This window comes from Panthera onca, chromosome X (assembly GCF_046562875.1).
Source record: "Panthera onca isolate mPanOnc1 chromosome X, mPanOnc1 haplotype 2, whole genome shotgun sequence".
NCBI lineage: Eukaryota > Metazoa > Chordata > Mammalia > Carnivora > Felidae > Panthera > Panthera onca.
The window spans coordinates 108,997,309-109,017,185 of NC_138357.1; the positions used below are offsets into that span (position 1 = coordinate 108,997,309).

Genomic DNA, 19,877 nt, shown 5'->3' on the forward strand with positions numbered 1-19,877 from the left:
GAAGGAGAGGGAGAGGGAAGGAGAGGGAGAGGGAAGGAGAGGAGAGGGAAGGAGGGGAGAGGGAAGGAGAGGGAAGGAGAGGGAGAGGGAAGGAGAGGGAGGAGGGAAGGGAGGGAGAGGGAAGGAGAGGGAGGGAGAGGGAGGAGAGGGAAGGGGAGGGAGGAGGGAGGGAGAGGGGAGGAAAGGAGAGGGAGGGAGAGGGAAGGAGAGGGAGGGAGAGGGAAGGAGAGGGAGGGAGAGGGAAGGAGAGGGAGGGAGAGGGAAGGAGAGGGAGGGAGAGGGGAAGGAGAGGGAGGGAGAGGGAAGGAGAGGGAGGGAGAGGGAAGGAGAGGGAGGGAGAGGGAAGGAGAGGGAGAGGGAAGGAGAGGGAAGGAGAGGGAAGGAGAGGGAAGGAGAGGGAAGGAAGAGGGAGGAGAGGGAGGGAGAGGGAGGGAGAGGGAAGGAGAGGGAGGGAGAGGGAAGGAGAGGGAAGGAGAGGGAGGGAGAGGGAAGGAGAGGGAGGGAGAGGGAGGGAGAGGGAAGGAGAGGGAGGGAGAGGGAAGGAGAGGGAGGGAGAGGGAGGGAGAGGGAGGGAGAGGGAGGGAGAGGGAGGGAGAGGGAGGGAGAGGGAGGAGAGGGAGGGAGAGGGAGGGAGAGGGAGGGAGAGGGAGGGAGAGGGAGGGAGAGGGAAGGAGAGGGAGGGAGAGGGAAGGAGAGGGAGGGAGAGGGAAGGAGAGGGAGGGAGAGGGAAGGAGAGGGAGGGAGAGGGAAGGAGAGGGAGGGAGAGGGAAGGAGAGGGAGGGAGAGGGAAGGAGAGGGAGGGAGAGGGAAGGAGAGAGGGAGAGGGAAGGAGAGAGAGGGAGAGGGAAGGAGAGAGAGGGAGAGGGAAGGAGAGAGAGGGAGAGGGAAGGAGGGAGAGGGAAGGAGGGAGAGGGAAGGAGAGAGAGGGAGAGGGAAGGAGAGAGAGGGAGAGGGAAGGAGAGAGAGGGAGAGAGAGAATATATCAAGCAGGGTCTGCACCCGTTAGAAGAGCCCAATGCAGGGCTCGGTCCCACGAACAGTGAGATCATGACCTGAGCCGAAATCAAGAGTCAGACACTCAACCAACTGAGCCACCCAGGCGCCTCTCAAACATGGAACTTTTTAAAAGAAGTGTATCCTTAATACAACTAGGGAATACAAACACTTATTGGATGTTTGATGGAATGAAGCAACTGTGAGCTTTTTTTCTCTTTTTTACTAGTGATAATATTGTTGTTATGCTGAAAAGGGGGAATCCTTATCTTTTAGAAATGTAAAATGTAATATTTACAGGTAAAATTATATGGTGCCTAGAATTCACTTCAAAATAATCGGAGTAGGTGGAAAAGAGGAGCAAGATTGCCCACAGTTGCAGAGTGCTAAAGCTGGGTCACGAGCACCTGGGGGATTCTTAGGCCATTTTCTCTACTACTGAACACGTTTAGAATTTTCCATAATAAAAACATTTTAAGAATTCTAAAGATCCAATTTCAAGATCAACAACTGCAAGTGGAAGACCTGAAACTGCCTTTCACGGCAACAATAAGACAAGTGGAAAGTATTTTGTAAAAAATAATATCCAAACCTTTGGGTCAAATAAACCCGCAAGATTTTTAATGTCCTGCAAAGATAATCCCCAAAATTTTAAGTGGAAAAAAATCCTGATGTGCAGCACCCTCATGACCTCACTCAACTGTTTTAATGCCCTTGATGATAGCTCTAAATGTGAATTTTAACTTAATGAGATGTGTACCTCTAGAAGTGTTTCTATTTTCTTTCTTATATTTAAACCTGAGACAAGATGGTTAAGTGTATGCTGAAAAAAATATTTGCAAAATACAATAGCACAAAATAACAGACCAAGGATTGCTGCTCCTACAACAAAAACCTCTCCTCCCCAGCTATGTTGGTAAATATTTTGGGGGGTGGGGTGTAGGACAGCCAGGCCGGAGGTCCCTAGGCAAACCTTTTAGAAATTAGTAATTGTTTAACCATTTTTTCCTTCTGATTTTGTAAAAACTGTCTTATTTTTAATATTACTTTTTCAATAAGGAAACTATAATTTACCACCTTTACCCTTTCCTCTTATTCATGTATGTAGATTTAATATAGTTTTAATAAAGTTTAATGCTATGTTCAGCTGTTCTCATTTATCATGTCTTAGTCATTTTTCTGTAGGCTATACAGTATTGGTAAGTATCATTTTAAAATGATGCATCTTTTTGGGGCACCCGGGTGGCTCAGTCGGTTAAGTGTCCAACTTCAGCTCAGGTCATGATCTCATGGTTCGTGGGTTCGAGCCCTGCGTTGGGCTCTGTGCTGACAGCTCAGAGCCCGCTTCGGATTCTGTGTCTCCCTCTCTCTCTGCCCCTACCCTGCTCACAAGTTCTCTCTCAAAAAATAAATAAACACTAAAAAAATTTTTAAATGATGCATCTTTTTAAAAAACTCAAGCTGTAGTTAATAATACTGCACTATATACGTGAAAGCTGCTGAGAATATATCTTAAGTGTTCTCACCACATCGAAAAAAGTTAACTACGGAAACTACATGAGGTGATGGATGTGTTAATTCTCTTGATCTTGGTAATCATTCTACAATGTCTATGTATATAAAATCATCACTTTGTACACTTTGAATACATTTAATTATATTTGTCAATTACTCTTTAATAAAGTTAAAAAGTTTTTTTAAATTGACCTAACTTCTAAATTAGAGAAAGTCCCGTCTTCCTCTGGACACTCCAAGTATTACAAAGCCAGAATACCAGTCCCAGCAAACATTCTAAACATGCTTCAGAGTTTGGCTCCAAGTTCCCAGGGATCTTTGTTTGACTTAGGTGAGCAGTGTCACTGCGGGCCCTCATGTGCCATGTGGAGTGGCTGAGATGGCACGGGTCACTGCCGTGCAGGTCGGGGCCACTGCCATTCAGCAATGGGCTGGAAGAACTAATGAGAGGTGGGAACAGGCAACCAATCTCGAGTCCACACTGGCCTCTCCAAAGCACAGCCCATAATGCCAAATGCCAAGACCTTCATCAACTCTTCTCTAGTGGCCCAAGCTACAAGTGGTCTGTGCTTCCCCTGAATGCCTATAATCCTTTATTTTACCTGTCTTGGGACATGCACTGTGCTGTCCACTAGTCTTCCCTACCATGGTGAAATGGACAAAATGGCCCGGGCTATAATGTGAGTAAAGGAGCCATGGCCTACTCATCCTCGTATCCCTCACGGTGCCCATTATGACGCTGAGCCCAGCAGGCTTCAACATTCAAGTATCCAATGAATGCACAGGTAGGCTGGGAGCATGACCCACTGGTGATACGGTGGAATGGCGCTCCATCCCAGAAGAGGTGGTTCTTATCAGCAGACAAGATAATAACCTACTTTGCCTTTGGTGCGATCTTACTGTTTAAATTTTATTAATTATGTTATAGGAAATATTTAAGATTTGCAAATGATGGTCACATATGTATGTTCTTCTAAGAGCTTGATCGTGAAAAAAGGCAAGAGTCTTAGATCAACAAAGTGATACCCGAGGCACCTGCTGGTGACATCATTCTACTCGCAACCACCTATACTTTATCCACCCCACCCCCATCTTTTGTAGGCCTGTCAAAGGCACCCCTGACGTTGCTTGGCCTGCTGTTGCACTCATTTCTTGGGTGTTATTGGACCCTATCTATGAACAAAAACTACCTTCTGTAACCTGTGTGGGATATGGGGCCATTTTTTTAAAAGGGAATTTTTACTTTCCAAGTGAATCCAGGAACATACTGGGTTAACCATGTTGCCTTGTTTTAAACACTACTTTCAGAGATTAAATTCTAAATTCTCATTCTTCAAATATCTATAGTCTCTCAGGACAAACGACAAAACTGCCCAGACAGGCACATGCCTGCAATTTGATCAATGGCCATGAAGAAATGTACTTGACGGTTATTATACAAATTATTGCTCATTAGAGGAAAGATATTACATAATTCTAAGTACTTTTATGCATGAAATATAAATTTATTAAAAGATGAAATTCAAGGATGAGCTTTAGACTATTCTTATCACTGGCCTGTTTTCTTAGGTACAGAAGACTATGTGGATGTTGGAGCATACTGTGAATATTTCCTCTACAGACTATGGAGGGATTTCATTAGAACAAGAGAAAAAAAACCTATGGTCTGGAGAACAAAAGCTAAGAGTTCTAAGTTTTCGTGGCCACGTTTCCCATAGGGCTATTGTGTAAGAAGAGTAAGACTATATTTTTTTCTGTTCACAGATGGAAAAGAGTAAAATTTCGCTTTATTTAAGCCCAATAGCAATAATCTTGCATGGGTTTCAGAAAAATGATACATATTTTACTGTGGGATAATGAGGACCATTAGTTATTAGAGAGAACAAATTATTCTCTTTCATTTCAACACACTTATTCATTCACTCATCTAATAGACTATCCTCTCTCCTTTGCACTAAAATGGCCTTCCTATACAGAACACCTGGCCATGCAACATGCCAGCAGACAGACCTCAGGAGGTATCTTGACAGGGAGAAATAGTCGGAGAATTTCCAAAGTGAAGCCACAGGATAAAACCAACACTTGATGCTTGCCTTTCATTTCAAGGAAAGCAGTATAAAAGCAATAGAAAAAGAAAAAGGTGGTGGAAAAATATACTTGCTCTCCACAAAAGAGTCTTAAAAATAAAAAATCATGAACTTAATAATTTTCATAAATGAAATTATGCCATTATTCCTGATTTCTTTGTACTAACTAAAAGGACAAAGTATCAAACTTCACTGAAGTTTCAACACTGTAATACATTTCATTAATCAAAGATAAAAACTACATTAAAAGCAAGAGAGTTATTTTATGTCTGTGATTAGGCAGTTGGAGAGCCTGTATTTTATGTACACATTTGTACACTTCAACTTATTTAACATTGTCAGTTCACGAACTGTAGTTTTTTTTCATATAAAGAAAACAGATTTAGAATTTTAAAAACAAATTACAGTAATTTTATGCCTACGGCTTGCACCTCTTAGAAACCATGCACCCCCTTACACTCCTCTTACTTTCCCCCCACCTCCCCACCTCCTCCACTCTCCTCCGCCCTAAAACCACAGGCTAAGGGAGAACTGGTAACAGGGGCCTCTAATCCCCTAGTGAAAAACAGCCATCCTGATTTTTCTCTGGGGGGGCGGGGGAGGGATAAAGGATGCAGACCAGAACATGGCTCCTGCAGAGGGCAGGGAGCAAAGGCGGGCACAGAGCCGTCTGGGGAGCTTCCACGTTTTCTACAGACCTTCATGGTCCACGACATTTGCAGTCCTGCACTTCATGCACGTGGACCTCCTATGGGCAAAGAGGGAGAGAGAAAGGACTGGGGGTTTCTCACTAATACCGGCAGAGACGCGGACAGCGCCGGTAACGACAGGAGCTGCCGTGGGAGCAGAGGACGAGCACAGGACGAGGGGATAGCACAATGGAGACGACTTCACAGGCCCTCGGCCGAAGACCCACTGCCAAGCGGCACAAGATAAACACTGGAAGATAAAAAGGGGGAGTCGCAGCAGCTCCTTGGGAACCAAAGACACAGATCTTCCCAGTAGCTCTGAGTGGCTACCTGGCACCAAGAGGTGGCGGGTGATGGGCTAGGAGAGGTGGAGGCTGGGTGGAGCTGTGCCCAAGTACGGAGGGCTCCGGGCGCACAGTGAGCCTGGTCAGTAATAACACGAACCCTCTGCAGACAGGACCCACGGGGCTACCGGCTTGGAAAATGATTTGCGAAAACTGGATTCATAAGGCAGAGCCTGTGACCACAGGGCAGTGGCAATTAGGATCAAGTCTGTCTTTAAGCAAGTCAAAATGTGTCCACTGTTTAACTTAGAACTACCTTAAATATGACCCCAGAACCGACAAAATCCTTCTGGGTCCCTCTGGGACGAGTACTGAGATGCACGAGCGGGTATCGGGTTACCCACCACGCAGGCTCCACCACCCTTCCCTCGAGGCTCGGTGCTGACTATGTGTCACTAGGGGCCGGGGCAGGGGGACACTTCATCCATCTACTCCTGCTCAGTGCCGGGCCGCTGGGAAATTTCACACCAGGGAAGGAAAGGATAGCAATTAGCCTCTAGAATAGGTTCTTGGTGAGGTGGTACAAATGGAAAAACTGGGAGCCCTACTCTTTCAAAAACTGGTTCTTCTTGGGGGGTTTTTACTGCGAATGTTCACTGGTGGGTGCAACAGGGAGAGGAGGGCACATGAAGATGAAATTCCTGTGCCTTCACAGCCACACCACTCCACTCCTGCTTGAAGAGCTGTGTCATCGCCTCTCAGAGCTAAGAACAGGTAGTAGAGGGTGGTGCAGCGGTGAAGAGCTTTGGAGTTCACAGAGAGCTGCGTCCCATCCAAACGCAGCCAGTCCCCTTACTAGCTATGTGACAAGACCGAGTTAGTTACCTCTCTGAGCCTCTGATTCCTTCTCTGTAAAATGGAGCGAATACAACACACCCTCATGAGGTTCTTGCAAAGATTAAATGAGATAACATAACAAAGTACTTAGTACGGTATCCGACACGGCAGCACCCAATGCGGAGATGAGAAAGAAGGAAGCTAACAACTACTGTGCGCTTCGATGCCCCTCCTCCCAGCTGAGGATTTATAAACATCATCAAATACAATTCAACTCTGAGAACACATTATATGACGATTTGGGTAACAGATTTTATCATCCTAATTATGTTCTGCTTAGGCAAAGGTCAAAAATAAGTTTCCACTTCCAGAGCAGACACTGGCAGAAGAGTGGAGTCAGGGCTAGCAGGCAGCAGCTCAGGAAAATGCTCACCAGGGGCAGGATGGCACACATCCGGGTCCACACATGCAGAGTGAGCACTAACTACGTATAAACCTTAGGGACTGGAGAGGCCGTGGACACATTTACGCAGAGGCCGGGCAGGAGCGCAGGGCGTGGCTGCTAACAGCACCCTCTCTGCTCCAGGCCCGGGCAGAGGTTCACCCGTGCATCAGCCTATTGCCCCCTCAGAGCAACTCCGCCTTACGATTCCAGAAACCAAGGCTTTGAACAAGGTTTGGAGGCTTGTGAAAGCCACAGAGCTTGTGAAACACAGAACCAGCATGGACACCCAAGTCCCTATGATGTCAACACCCATGTCTTAAGTCAGACATTTCAATGAGAAGAGGGGGAGAATTTTCCATGAAGTAGGGACAGAATGAGCAATGCCACATTAAGGGGACCCTAAGTATACCGATTAAGAAATAAGGCTAAAAATACAGGTTGGAGCTCCAAAGTTAGAGTCTACAACTGTGAGATGTCAGTGGCACCTGGACCTCACTTACAGATTGCGAGGCGTCATCTAAGGACTTTATTAGGCAGTATTCTAAAAATACTCATCTTTGCGGACAATGGGAAAGAGAGTAGACATCTTAAAGCACTGTAACCCTTTCCATGCTGGCCATCTAGAAATGAAGTCAGAGCAAGTAACGAAATGCATCTGTAAGCAAGAGATGACAGTCTGGTGACACAGGAAAAAGTCAAAACACAGAAGTTTTGGGGTTGACCAATACCTCCTGGGATGATGACAAATTAGGAATCAGCTCATTCCTAGAAGGTAACAGCAAGTCTGGTTTTCAAAGAATTTAAAATAAAGTGAGAGTAGGATACTCACAGGGAATTGTATACTAAAAATTAAACTTTTTACTCTTACTCTTTAAAAAAAGCTGTGTACTCTCACTTTATACAAAAATACATTTAGAGATAGAGACAAGATAAACCACCCATCACAATACCATCAATCTCCTTATTAATAGAAGTTCACCGATTAAAGCTAGGACAACGTAAGCTCAGACACTGGAACTATGCCTACAATCTTCTCCTCCTCCCTTCTCCTGCCTTCCCTCTCTTCCCTCGACATTTACTGACTGAGTGCCTACTGTGGAGCAGGCATGTGGCTACAGAGGGAGCAAATATGTGGGCTCCCCAGCCTATGAAGGGAGACAGACAGTAATCAACCAACCACAAAAATAAATACCCAACTATAAACAAAGAAGTGCTCGACACATACCGTGCCAATAAACAAGGCTTGCAACAGTTGAGGGAGGACCATGGCTGCTGGTATAGGCAGCCGGGTAAGAGGCTATGTGAGCTGGGGACACTTACCTAACCACGTTGCAATGAGGACAGCATCGATTCCGTCTATTGGCTCACAGATCCGAGCCACGACCGGGTGGATCTGCTGAGCCAGGTAGTACTGGGTGTCAATGGTTAAATTGTCCTGTTTCTGTAGCTGCTCGGGTGCATAGGCCCTCTGACTCGCACTGAGGTTTGACCCATCCTACAAAAGGACATGGCACAGGTAGCTGTTAAGAAATTCAATCACACATACTTGCCTGGCCACAAAGAGGGACAACAATTCAAATTTTATGTATTCAATTACAAACACCAAGAAGTCCTTTTGACCTAATGGTGAACATTTCATATGTATCTAAGAGTAGGAAGATCAAGGAAAACATGTCACCCACTGTCCAAGAATGTAAATCCAGCATGTGTTGTGTTCTATTTTTTGTTGAAACATGAAACCAACAAGATGGCATGACTAGATTAAATAATTCCACCTGCCATATCACAGAAGCACACTGAGAAGACTTGCTAACTATCAATCTAGCCAGAAAGGCCTTTGAGGAGTAATGAGAAAAGGCATGTGTGGTCCTTTTACCATGTGAATACAATCCCTTCATGCAAGGATTCTAGTCATAATCTCATCTTAAAGGCCTCCCCAGGGGTAATATTTTCTTTGAGGAGCTATATGTATCGAGAAACAAATGAGCAAGTGGTCAAGAAAGGAGTATGAAACCCACAGAGTAGTGACTCATATAGAAGATATCATAGGAATAAAATTAATGAGCTATCTTGGTGGAATGGCAATGCTCTAGAAGCAAAATATCTGGCCGGTGGAATGAAGGGCATGCCATTTTGTACTGTTTACATGGCTCTCCTTGAGGAAATAAAGATGGGTCAGAGAGTATCTTTTCAAAGGCCCTTAAAAAAAAAAAAAACGTTTACTGATTTGTTTTTGGGAGACAGAGAGAGCAAGAGCTGGGAGGGGCAGAGAGAGAGGGAGACAGAGGATCTGAGGCAGGCTCTGTGCTGACAGCAGAGAACCCGGTGTGGGGCTTGGACCCACGAACCGTGAAATCATACCGGGAGCTGAAGTCGGACTCTTAAGGAACTGAGCCACCCAGGGGCCCCTCAAAGGTTTCCTCTTTATAAAAAGCCGTGGAATTCTATATAATTGATCTACAGCCCTGTGGGTGAGGTCACCAACATCTGTGACTCTACAAGTCATCCAACAATTTGCTCCATACCTCCTCTTGTCAACAACAGAATTTTACATTCAGACTAGTCAATTTTTTTAAATGTTTATTTATTTTGGAGAGAGAGACAGAGGGCGAGGGGGGAGGGGCAGAGAGAGAGAGAGACAAAGAATCCGAAGCAGGCTCCGAGGTGCCAGCACAAGAGCCTGGGGCTCAAACTCACACAATGTGGGGCTCAAACTCACACACTGTGAGATCATGACCTGAGCCAAAGTTGGCCGCTGAACAGACTGAGCCACCCAGGCGCCCCATCAGACTAGTCAATTTTAACTATTCACAATGCTCAGCTGCTCTGCCAAATAGATAACATGAACCCCATTCTTTCATTCCTGCTACACTCAGCCCCTTCTCAGAACCCAACCCAAGAAGAGGCTACTTGCATGCCACTGTCTTCACCAGACTGGAGGCAGAGGCCTCTTTATCTGGCAAGGCTCCTGAGGGAAACAAACGGAGATATTTATCAACTAGGTCCTACCTGGTCTGGGATATAATGAAACACCTAGAAAGAAAGCAAACTTGCCATTTAGTTATTTTTCAGGAGTTCACAACATGGTAAAAACAAATTAGGCAGAATTCATCAACTTTAATTGCTGCCCTTTGAGAAGTCTGAATTATGAGAGGAGGGTAAGATGACGGTTAAGAACAAAAACGGTGTGAAAAATCCCTGGGCAGTGTCTCTATGCACCACACCTGTATTGAGACTGACTGTGTTAACACACACCTGAAACTTGATTAATTTAGAGAATTCTATTTTTTTTTTTTTAAACTTGTCTGTCCTTCGGGCGCCTAGGTGGCTCAATTGGTTAAACATCCAGCTCCTAGTTTTGGCTCAGGTCATGATCTCGTGGTTTGTGAGATTGAGCCCTGCATCAGGCTGTGTGCTGACAACACGGAGTCTGCTTGGGATTCTCTCCCTCCCTCCGTCTCTCTGCCCCTCCCCCTGCTCGTGCTCGCTCTCTCTCTCTCTCTCTCTCTCTCTCAAAATAAATAAATGAACAAAAAAAATCTAGTCTGTTCTTAAGATTACAACAATGTTAGCTACTTTTTAATGGTAAATAAAAATCAAATTGTAGAGGCAAATTTTTTTTGAGGGCACGTGAGTTACTTTCCAATATATTAGAAGATATTCTCAGAGTAAGGCAAGTTTTTAAAAAAGCAGTTGAAAATTTCTAAGCATATCCTCAAGTTAAGAAAGTTTTTATTTTAAATAACCACACAAAAGGCCAGTTTTCACACTGACACAAATAGATTTCTTTTTTTTTTCTTTTCTAGCACGGAGCCCAATGCGGGGAGCTTGAAGTCACAACCCTGAGATCAAGACCTGAGTTGATAACAAGGATCAGATGCTTCACTGACTGAGCCACCCAGGTGCCCCAATCCAATCATAGTTCTTGCTGTATTTAAAAAATCTGAGCCCAAACATGACTAAATTCAAAAGAATTGGTAAGACAGGTTTTGCTATGTTGTGTTGGAAAAACATTCAGGCCGTGACATAAGATATATCCCTCACAGACCTAATTCTCCAACCTAGCAAGATCCCACGGTATATGCAGTAACACACGGCATACGCTTTAAAAACTGACTAACAAGCAATGTTTGTCTTGCATTAAGTGCCTACGTAGTAATTCACAAAGTTCACAAAGTACATACTTCACAGAGACAACCAGGTGCAATCAATTCATTCAAAACTATGTTGTCATCTTTAGAAGGAAACTAATGGAAAAAAGTTATTTAAATGGATGTACAAGGGGGCCCCTTAAAACAATTATGTTAAAGGCATGCCTTATGGAAATTATGTCTAATGAAAGTTAAATAATTAAGGATTTAAAACTTAACCATTAAGTGGAAGTTGATTTAAGATCTCAGCAAATAATTCATGTAGGCTTTACAAGTCGACAAACTACAATATAAATCAGACACCAAAAACATTACTCTCTGAACTCATCTGAATTTATAGTCTGAGTAAATTATCAATAGAGTACTATAGTCGAATTTTAATTAGAAATTTTAAACAAAATGGAACCTGTCTAGGAGACAGACTATTTGCAGAGGACACCTTTGCTTAGAGCAGTAAAGTACTCTTCAAAATATCAAAAAGAGATTCTAAATAGATGGTTGTGTTTGGAAACAGAATAGTGTGAGTCCTTAAAAGCAAAAAAGGTAGGCAACTCTGGCTCACAAACATCCTCAAAGCGGGCTTGCCCCGCTGCCAGGGGACAGAGGCAAATGCAAGTCCTGCAGCTTTTCCTGGGATACATGAACTGTAGTTTTAACAAGTAAGTTAAGGCCCAGCACCAGTGGATGGGGGAAATATTGACAATACATCAAAATCGATTTATCGCACTATATCAGCGTCAGCATTTTTTCAGCTTTTCTAGCTCGGTAAGACCCGAGAAAAAGCAAGCTTAAGACCTAATATCTAGACATCAAGGAACATAACCCGGACTTCTAAATACATCGATCACACTACCACACATCTCCACTCCAGGTTTAGCCAAAACATAATTTTGGCTGGATTTCATTATTAGATGTCATTTCCCAGAACCTATATGATTTTCAAAGCTGCATTGCCATCTGTTCCTGTCACTAATAATCGAAGAGCTTTTCCATGTATGTGAAATCGTAAGTGAAACAAAACTAGCCTATTTACCAAAATCTTTATTTGCATAATATGAAAATTGTTTTTTTGAGATGAGACTTGTCAGAGGCAATATGCAAAGCACATTAAGGGATTGAGCGAGTCAGACATTTATGGAAATATTTTCCTGCAGGAATTGGCTTTCTGTAACAGTTCTTAATCAAGGGTAACCCTAGGAGGGAGACAGAGTCAAGTGCTGATTCCTGTCCATGTACTTAAATCATTTGTTATGTACGTCATCTGTGATACCGAGCAGATATTAGCAGCTAATTTTTAAATTCTGAGAAGACTCTATGTTTTAAAAACACACTGACTGTAGTTTGACAAAGATCAATCATAATGCAATGAAGTTCAAGGCTTATCTCGTTTTTTCCACTGTAATGACAGAACGCAATAATTAATTAAAAACAAAGTCTTACACAGATGACTTATGCCTTTTGATAAGTATACCACACCACAATTAATTTTAAAGAATTTGGATAGAGGCTGTGACTTTTTTTTTTAATAGGAGAAAGAGATGAGACCTCTCCTTTGCTCCAACTGGAGTTAAGTGTGTTCAAAGAAAAAAACTACTCTTCTGTCCTACCATCTTTCCCCATCCCTGTTAAAGGCATGCTCCTCTCCAAAGAAACTGGTTAGTGGTATAAACTTGTGTTCCAGAGGGGTTAGAGGTTCCTCAGAGGTGCCTCATGGAAGAGGGAGAAGGCAAGGAGGTGGGTTCTAGGCCACCGCCACTCACAATAAAGAAAAGACCCCATCGGGCTCTGTGCTGACAGCTCAGAGCCTGGAGCCTGCTTCGGATTCTGTGTCTCCCTCTCTCTCTGCCCGTCCCCTGCTCACACTGTCTCTCTCTGTCTTTCAAGAAAGGAATAAATGTTAAAAAAAAAAAAATTTAAAAAAAAAAAAAAAAAAGAAAAGACCCCAAAGTGGTTAGATAATTTGTGTTTTCTTCCTAAGGAATGTTTTTAGGATCCATCACTTTTCTCCATATTACCAAGTACTTCACACTTTTTTCAAGGGACTATTCGAACACAGGCTAGGGAAACATGCATCCGCTCTCTTATCCTGACAGTATTCCTAATGGAAACTATGGCAAAAGGAATAACAGACTCCTGCTGGACATGTGACCAAACTTACACACATTATCACTCAAGTCAATTTAGGGGTGAAACAGCAACCACTGCCATGCATCTGTCTCACCAAGATAATTTCAAGTGAACCAGGACACTGGTCTTAAATGCTTTAGGAAAATTTTAATAACATACCTCATACCTCTAAGGCTTCAAATATTATAAAACCAACCAGACTAACCCATCTCTTTACAGGACCAATTGTTTGGAAGAACACGAAGTAAGACACTGTGGTGATCTGAAGTTTACTATAGGTTAAGAGGTCTGGGAGTCTTATTAATTACTACAATTTTACCTGACAGATGACATACGACACGGTATCTCCAGCTTTCACCTTTCTGCCTCCTTGAGAATTTATCCAGAGGGCAACATGTACATGAGGTAGGCTTTTCTTATCAGGGTAATCCTGGGGATCCTTGGTCAATGCCTAAAAGAGGAAAAGAGGAAACAAAAAGCCCCACGGTTTAAAATAAAACCCTTCTCACACAGATAGACACTAAATACATCTTTCCTAGAATCCTATCAGCCACAGAAACATAAGATGGACAGAAGCTGCATGTAGAAAACAGTGCCACAGTCCATACACATTCCATCCACAAGACTCTTCCCTCCTTCATTGAGTAACTAATATGACCAAATGGAACTCTGGCAAAAAAGAAATACAAGTTTATGGGCCATGGCATGTAATACTTGGCTATAAAAAATTAAGACTATAAATTCAGTTTCCTGTGAAGCCTTTAGAGTTTCTCCTCATGTTTGCAGTTCTCTCCCTGAATTAACTGGTTAGTAAGGACTGATGCAGACCAGTTTCTCTGACTGAACGATGCTTCCCAAAGGCTTCTCTAGCCCACATAAATCTCAAAGGTACCAGAAATCGGTGGACTTAACACTCACTTTCAGCTCCAGAAAGGCAGAATGAGTGAGCTGCAAGCACAAAGTCGGCCCCACGAGGGCAGGAACAGGTCAGCCTTGCTTGCCGCTGCATCCACAATGCTCACGACTATTCTTGGCGTACAAGGGCAACCCAAGGTTTGCAGAATAAATGATTTTGCTCACTCTGCAATAATTAACTAAATTCAAGCACTGTAAAGTACTGAGAGATGAGTAAGACGGTCACTGGTTCTAAGTCATCTGCTATTAGAAGATTCCCCATTCCACAAATGAAACCTCAAAAATAAGCTACGTGTGCCCTAAGGGAGATGTGGAGCAAAGTGTTAGGGAGAGAGTTTAGAGGCAAAGATCATTATCATCTGAGAATAGAAATCATAGGAGAAAAAACTTGAGCTGGCATGTGAAGAAAAACAGGATTTTAAGACAAGGTGACAAGAGCAAGAACATTCTGGGCAGAGATAAAAGCAAAAGTTCAAAGAAAGAAGGGGTGACACAAAATACAGTCTACTGGACTAGAACGCAGTATGCACAAAGGGGAGAAGGAAGGGATCTAGCCCTGTGGTGGGTTTCAAAAGACAAGAGGAAGGGCAGGGAACAGGGCGCCGCATGACTACATCACCTAAATGTGCTCTGCAGACCTGTGGGGGTTCCGGGCACCCTTTTAGGAAGGTGAGAGGTCAAAATTATTCTTCTAACAATACTGTTGGCACTGGTAATGCAGAAGCAGTGGTAGGTAAAGATCCTGATGCCTCATAAACATGAACGGGGGCTGCCACACCAAAGTGTGGTACCATTCCTGGTATTCTTTGCCACCACGCGCTCAGAGTTCTCAAAAGAAAAAAAAAGGAAAAAAGAAGAAAAAAAAACAAAAGAAACCAGTTTCACTTGAGAATGTCCTTAATGGGGTGCCTGGGTCGTTCAGTTGGTTGAGGGTCCAACTCTTGATTTCTGCATGGGTCACGATCCCAGGGTCATGGGACTGAGCCCCGTGTCAGGCTCCGTGCTGAACGTGGAACCTGGTTGAGATTCTTGCGTGCGCGCTCACTCTCTCTCCCCTACCCCATTCACACACGCACTCTCTCTCTAAAATAAAAAATTTTTAAAATGAATGTCCTTTATGAAACAGCAAAAAGTTTTAGATTTTTCAGCTCCTGACCCTGAATACAAGGCTAATATTGTGTGTGGCAAGATAAGAATTACACATAAGCCATGTCTACTGTATACTCAAGAATGAAGCTTACTCGACGGAAAGCACTTGTGCAAATGTTCAGACTTGCAAGCCAAACTAGCTGCCTTTTTCATAGAACACAGTTTTTCCTTACAAGAATGATGAGCCAACTACTACTATTCTAACTTGGGTCTTCAGCAGACAATTTCTCAAAAAAAACAGAGTGAACCTGCAACCTGAAGACAAACAAGTGGCAATATGTATTGCCAAAGGTAAAATTCAAACTTTTAAGCACAAATTAGAATTTTGGAAAACTCGTTGCGTATGTGTGAGCTTGACAGCTTTTCTATCCTTAAAGACTTTTCTAATGCTATTAGCAGGAAATATTTTACAATGTGATTTTGAATAATCTACAATAAAATGCATTCAATATTTGGAAGGTCTGTACAACTGCCAGAACTATCATTTCATAAATGGCCAATGCATAATGCTTTGCATGAGTAAAGTATCTATTCCAAGTACAACACAGACCAACAGATTTTAATGTGAGATTATGAAAAGTTCACTGATAAGGTTTCAGATTTCCCCATTACAAATAGCCTTTAAGAAAATACCACTTAGGTGAGACTGGGTGGCTCAGCTGGTTAAGCATCTGACTCTTGATTTTGGCTCAGGTCATGATCTCACAGTTCCTGAGTTCGAGCCCTGCATCAGGCTCTGTGCTGACAGTGCAGAGCCCGCTTGGGATTCTCTCTCTCTCAAATAAAATATGAAAAAAAACTTTTTAAATACCATTTAGATAATAGTGGTGTAGAATCAAAGGAGAATACATATTACAACTATCTGAAAAAAGTAGTGAAATATTTCTCCTTTTTCCAACTACATATTTGTGTGAAAATGGATTTTCTTCCTATACTTCAACCAAAACCACACACAAGAGACTGGACATTCAAGTGGATATGAGAATCCAGATGTCTTCTACCAAACTAGACATTGAAGAGATATGCAAAACTGTAAAATGATGCCACTCCTCTGGCTAATTTTTCTTTGTTCTGAAATACATAGTTATTTCAAGGAAAAATGTTATTTTTGAATCACATACTGGGCTTATTGCTATTTCTAAACAAATAAATGTTTTTAAAACTTCTCAGTTTTCATTTCTAACAGTAAATATTAATATAGACCACACATAAACAAAATCTCTTGCCGCCCTCAATATTTTAAGACTGTGCAAGTGTCCTGAGAGCAGGAACTCTGAGAAATGCTGTAGTAGGAATAAAGCAGGTTCTCCAAAGGGCGGCACATACCCATGCCATGTCCACTTTGTAAATCATACACTCAGGGCCAGAGAGTGCCTAGGAAATGCTCCACGTATTTGAATCTCCTCCAACCTGCATTATGTGGAGTCTTGATTGACTTGGATGGGTAATGCTGCGTAGATATCTTAATCAATATAACTCTGCTTAAAAAAAAAACCATTATCTTCTTCAACTGACTATACATCAGAGCAATGTTAAGAAATTCTGAATTTCATCTGACATACTTTCCAATTATTAGATTGAGGCTATTTGGGGATTTTACAAGCTAGTTTTCGAAGGCTTGATTTAAAAAAAATGTTTCCTGGTGGTTTAGGCTCAAGTTAGCTAGGGCTATACAAATCAGCTGTGAAGTACTTTGTGTTACTTTATAAAATATATTTAAGCTAAGATTGCAGTAATTCAGAAAATCACACACAGTGTTTTTCCGTTGCTTTCAACAACAAGGGCTAAAATCTCTACAAAGGTAAATCTCACCACTTTACTCCTCCACCCAAGGCTAGCCTCCTATTTTCAATCCCTCCCAAGTTCACAAAAATATCGGTATCTACAGATAAAGAGATATCTTGTCATAAAATCATCCACAACCAGTCACATAGACTGTTCTGCTCCACTCTCCTTTGAAAGCGATAAAACATAAAAAGTGAACTGCTCACAAGTTTTCTTTAAAACTTGTTTATGTTTATTGTAAGTATTCAGAGAGATCAAGACACATCACCTCTGACATATAAATAGCTTGCTGTAAACAAGACTGAGGAAAAACTATGACACAGATAGGCCTTTCATCAGAATTTACTGTGCTTGGTGCAGCCGCTCTGGAAAACAGTGTGGACATTCCTCAAAAAATGGAAACCAGAACTACCCTACGACACAGCAGTGGCACTACTAGGTATTTATCCAAGGGATACAGGTGTGCTGTTTCGAAGGGACACATGCACCCCCGTGTTTAGAGCGGCACTATCCACAATAGCCAAAGTATGGGAAGAGCCCAAATGTCCATCGACGGATGAATGGATAAAGAAGACGTGGTATACATATACAACGGAGTATTACTCGGCAATCAAAAAGAATGAATCTTGCCATTTGCAACTACGTGGATGGAACTAGAGGGTATTATGCTAAGCGAAATTAGTCAGTCAGAGAAAGACAAATATATGACTTCACTCATATGAGGACTTAAAGACACAGAACAGATAAACATAAGGGAAGGGAAGCAAAAATAATATAAAAATAGGGAGGTGGACAAAACATAAGAGACTCTTAAATATGGAGAACAAACAGAGGGTTACTGGAGGGGTTGTGGGAGGGGGGATGGGCTCAATGGGTAAGGGGCATTAAGGAATCTACTCCTGAAATCACTGTTGCACTATACGCTAACTAATTTGGATGTAAATTAAAAAAATAAAATTTTAAAAATTAAAAAAAAAAAAAAAAAAACAAAGGAAAAAAAAGGATTGCGCTTGAATCACCACTGCAGAAATCCGTTTTATTTTTTAAAAGGTATAAAAATGTGGGACAGTAAATATAACTTTGACAGACCATCACCATCTTGAAAACATGGACCTTGCCTTGCTCATTCAATTTTATACTCCGGAATCTAGCATTGTGCTTATAAGAGGTAGTGCATGTTTGATGAATGGAAGATTAAGAAAGCAACTGAAGGGGCGCCTGGGTGGCTCAGTCGGTTGGGTGTCCAACTTCGGCTCAGGTCATGATCTCGCAGTTTGGGAGTTCGAGCCCCGCGTCGGGCTCTGTGCTGGCAGCTCGGAGCCTGGAGTCTGCTTCAGATTCTGTGTCTCCCCCTCTCTCTGCCCCTCCCATATTCATGCTCTGTCTCTCAATAATAAATAAACGTTAAAAAATTTTTTAAACAAAGAAAGCAACTTTTAATATTCACTGGACAACTGTTACTTGCCAGCCACTATGTCAAGTAAAATGGAGATTATAAAGATAGTGACTTAGAATTTTAGTTCTGCCACAGAAAAATGAATGCACAGTCCTGATCACACTATTACTATTACTGTGATTAATAATAATGTCCCTGTAAATTGACAATTATTGCAGCTGAATGATGGATACATAGGGACTCATAATACTACTCTCTAGTTTTAAGTTTAACAATTTCAATAGTAAAAACTTAAAAATCACAAGACTATAGACTGCTCATCAGAACTTGGACACTGCCAGTGTGCCTATGACTTCAGTTTCTTGGCATACTAGTAACACTGTCATTGTTCATATGAGAAGATGACAGTGGGGTGCAGTGGCCTAGGGGACACGTGCTCAGTATTATTGTGCCTGTAATACGGTCATGTTTGGATTCAGCCTTCCAAACTCCTGCCGGGAGCTCCTTGGAATACAGGGCCCACGTTTCTAAGAAGGTAGACAGTGTCAGGGATACAACCTGCGGAAGTGATGCAAAAAGTGATCAAGGGAAGACTGCAGTTTGAACTCTTCCTCACGCAAATTTCTGAGACAGACCAAACAAAATCTGAAAGCAAATCAGTGTTTAGATGTCACAAGTAAAGCCATGCCAACAGGTGAACATGGCATCACTTAAAGTGAAGAGCTAGTGCCAAAGCACAAGTACTCTTCTAATAGTTACTTCTAGTTGTTTGTGCTTCTGTATATAAAAGAGTGTCTCTTTTTTTGTGACATTAAAGACATCACAGTTAAGGTGTAAGGAACAAATGGCTTATCTAAAAATAAATACTAATCCTAAGGATATGCATAGCAAATACTCATCTTCTCTAAAAACCAAACAAATGCAAATTAAATCCAAAAGTGAGACACTTTCATAACACAGTGACAGCATTATTTTATTTAAATGTTATCAATGATATTATCACCAATGAACTACTACCAATACAAGGAAATCTGTGGTGACACTGGCACACACATTTTATTTAATCAATTGGTTATCACCCTCTTACAAAGCAATGTGGCAAGAGCTGTACAGATATTCCTGTATTTTTTTATTTTCAGAAAGAGAGAGCAGGCAGAAGCAGAGAGGAAGGGGTGGAGGAAGAAAGAGACAGAGAGAGAGAGAGAGAGAGAGAGAGAGAGAGAGAGAGAGAGAGAGAATCCAAAGCAGGCTCCATGCTCAGCAAAGAGAATGACATACAGGGCTCAATCCCACGCCCCAGGGATCACGAGCTGAGCCGAAATCAAGAGTCAGATGCTCAACCAACTGAGCCACCCAGGTGCTCCAGATAGTCCTATCTCTTGACTCAAATATTTCGCGCCAAGGAACCTAAACTAAGAATATAATTCATTCAGAAGCAAAAAGATAAAGAAGAAAAGATGTTCAATCTGGTTATTTATAATACCAAAACTAATGTAAATAATCA

The 19,877-nt window shown here is 42.3% G+C and overlaps 1 protein-coding gene across 1 annotated transcript in view; it reads right to left on the reverse strand.

The window, feature by feature from the left end:
- POLA1 (DNA polymerase alpha 1, catalytic subunit) overlaps positions 1-19,877 on the reverse strand; it is a 303,543-nt gene that overhangs the window by 160,094 nt on the left and 123,572 nt on the right. The window contains exons 31-32 of the mRNA XM_081793414.1: positions 13,448-13,579; positions 8,171-8,345 (exon numbers count right to left, since the gene is read on the reverse strand). Coding sequence (XP_081649540.1) covers positions 8,171-8,345; positions 13,448-13,579 — 307 coding nt within the window. The remainder of the gene's footprint in view (positions 1-8,170; positions 8,346-13,447; positions 13,580-19,877) is intronic.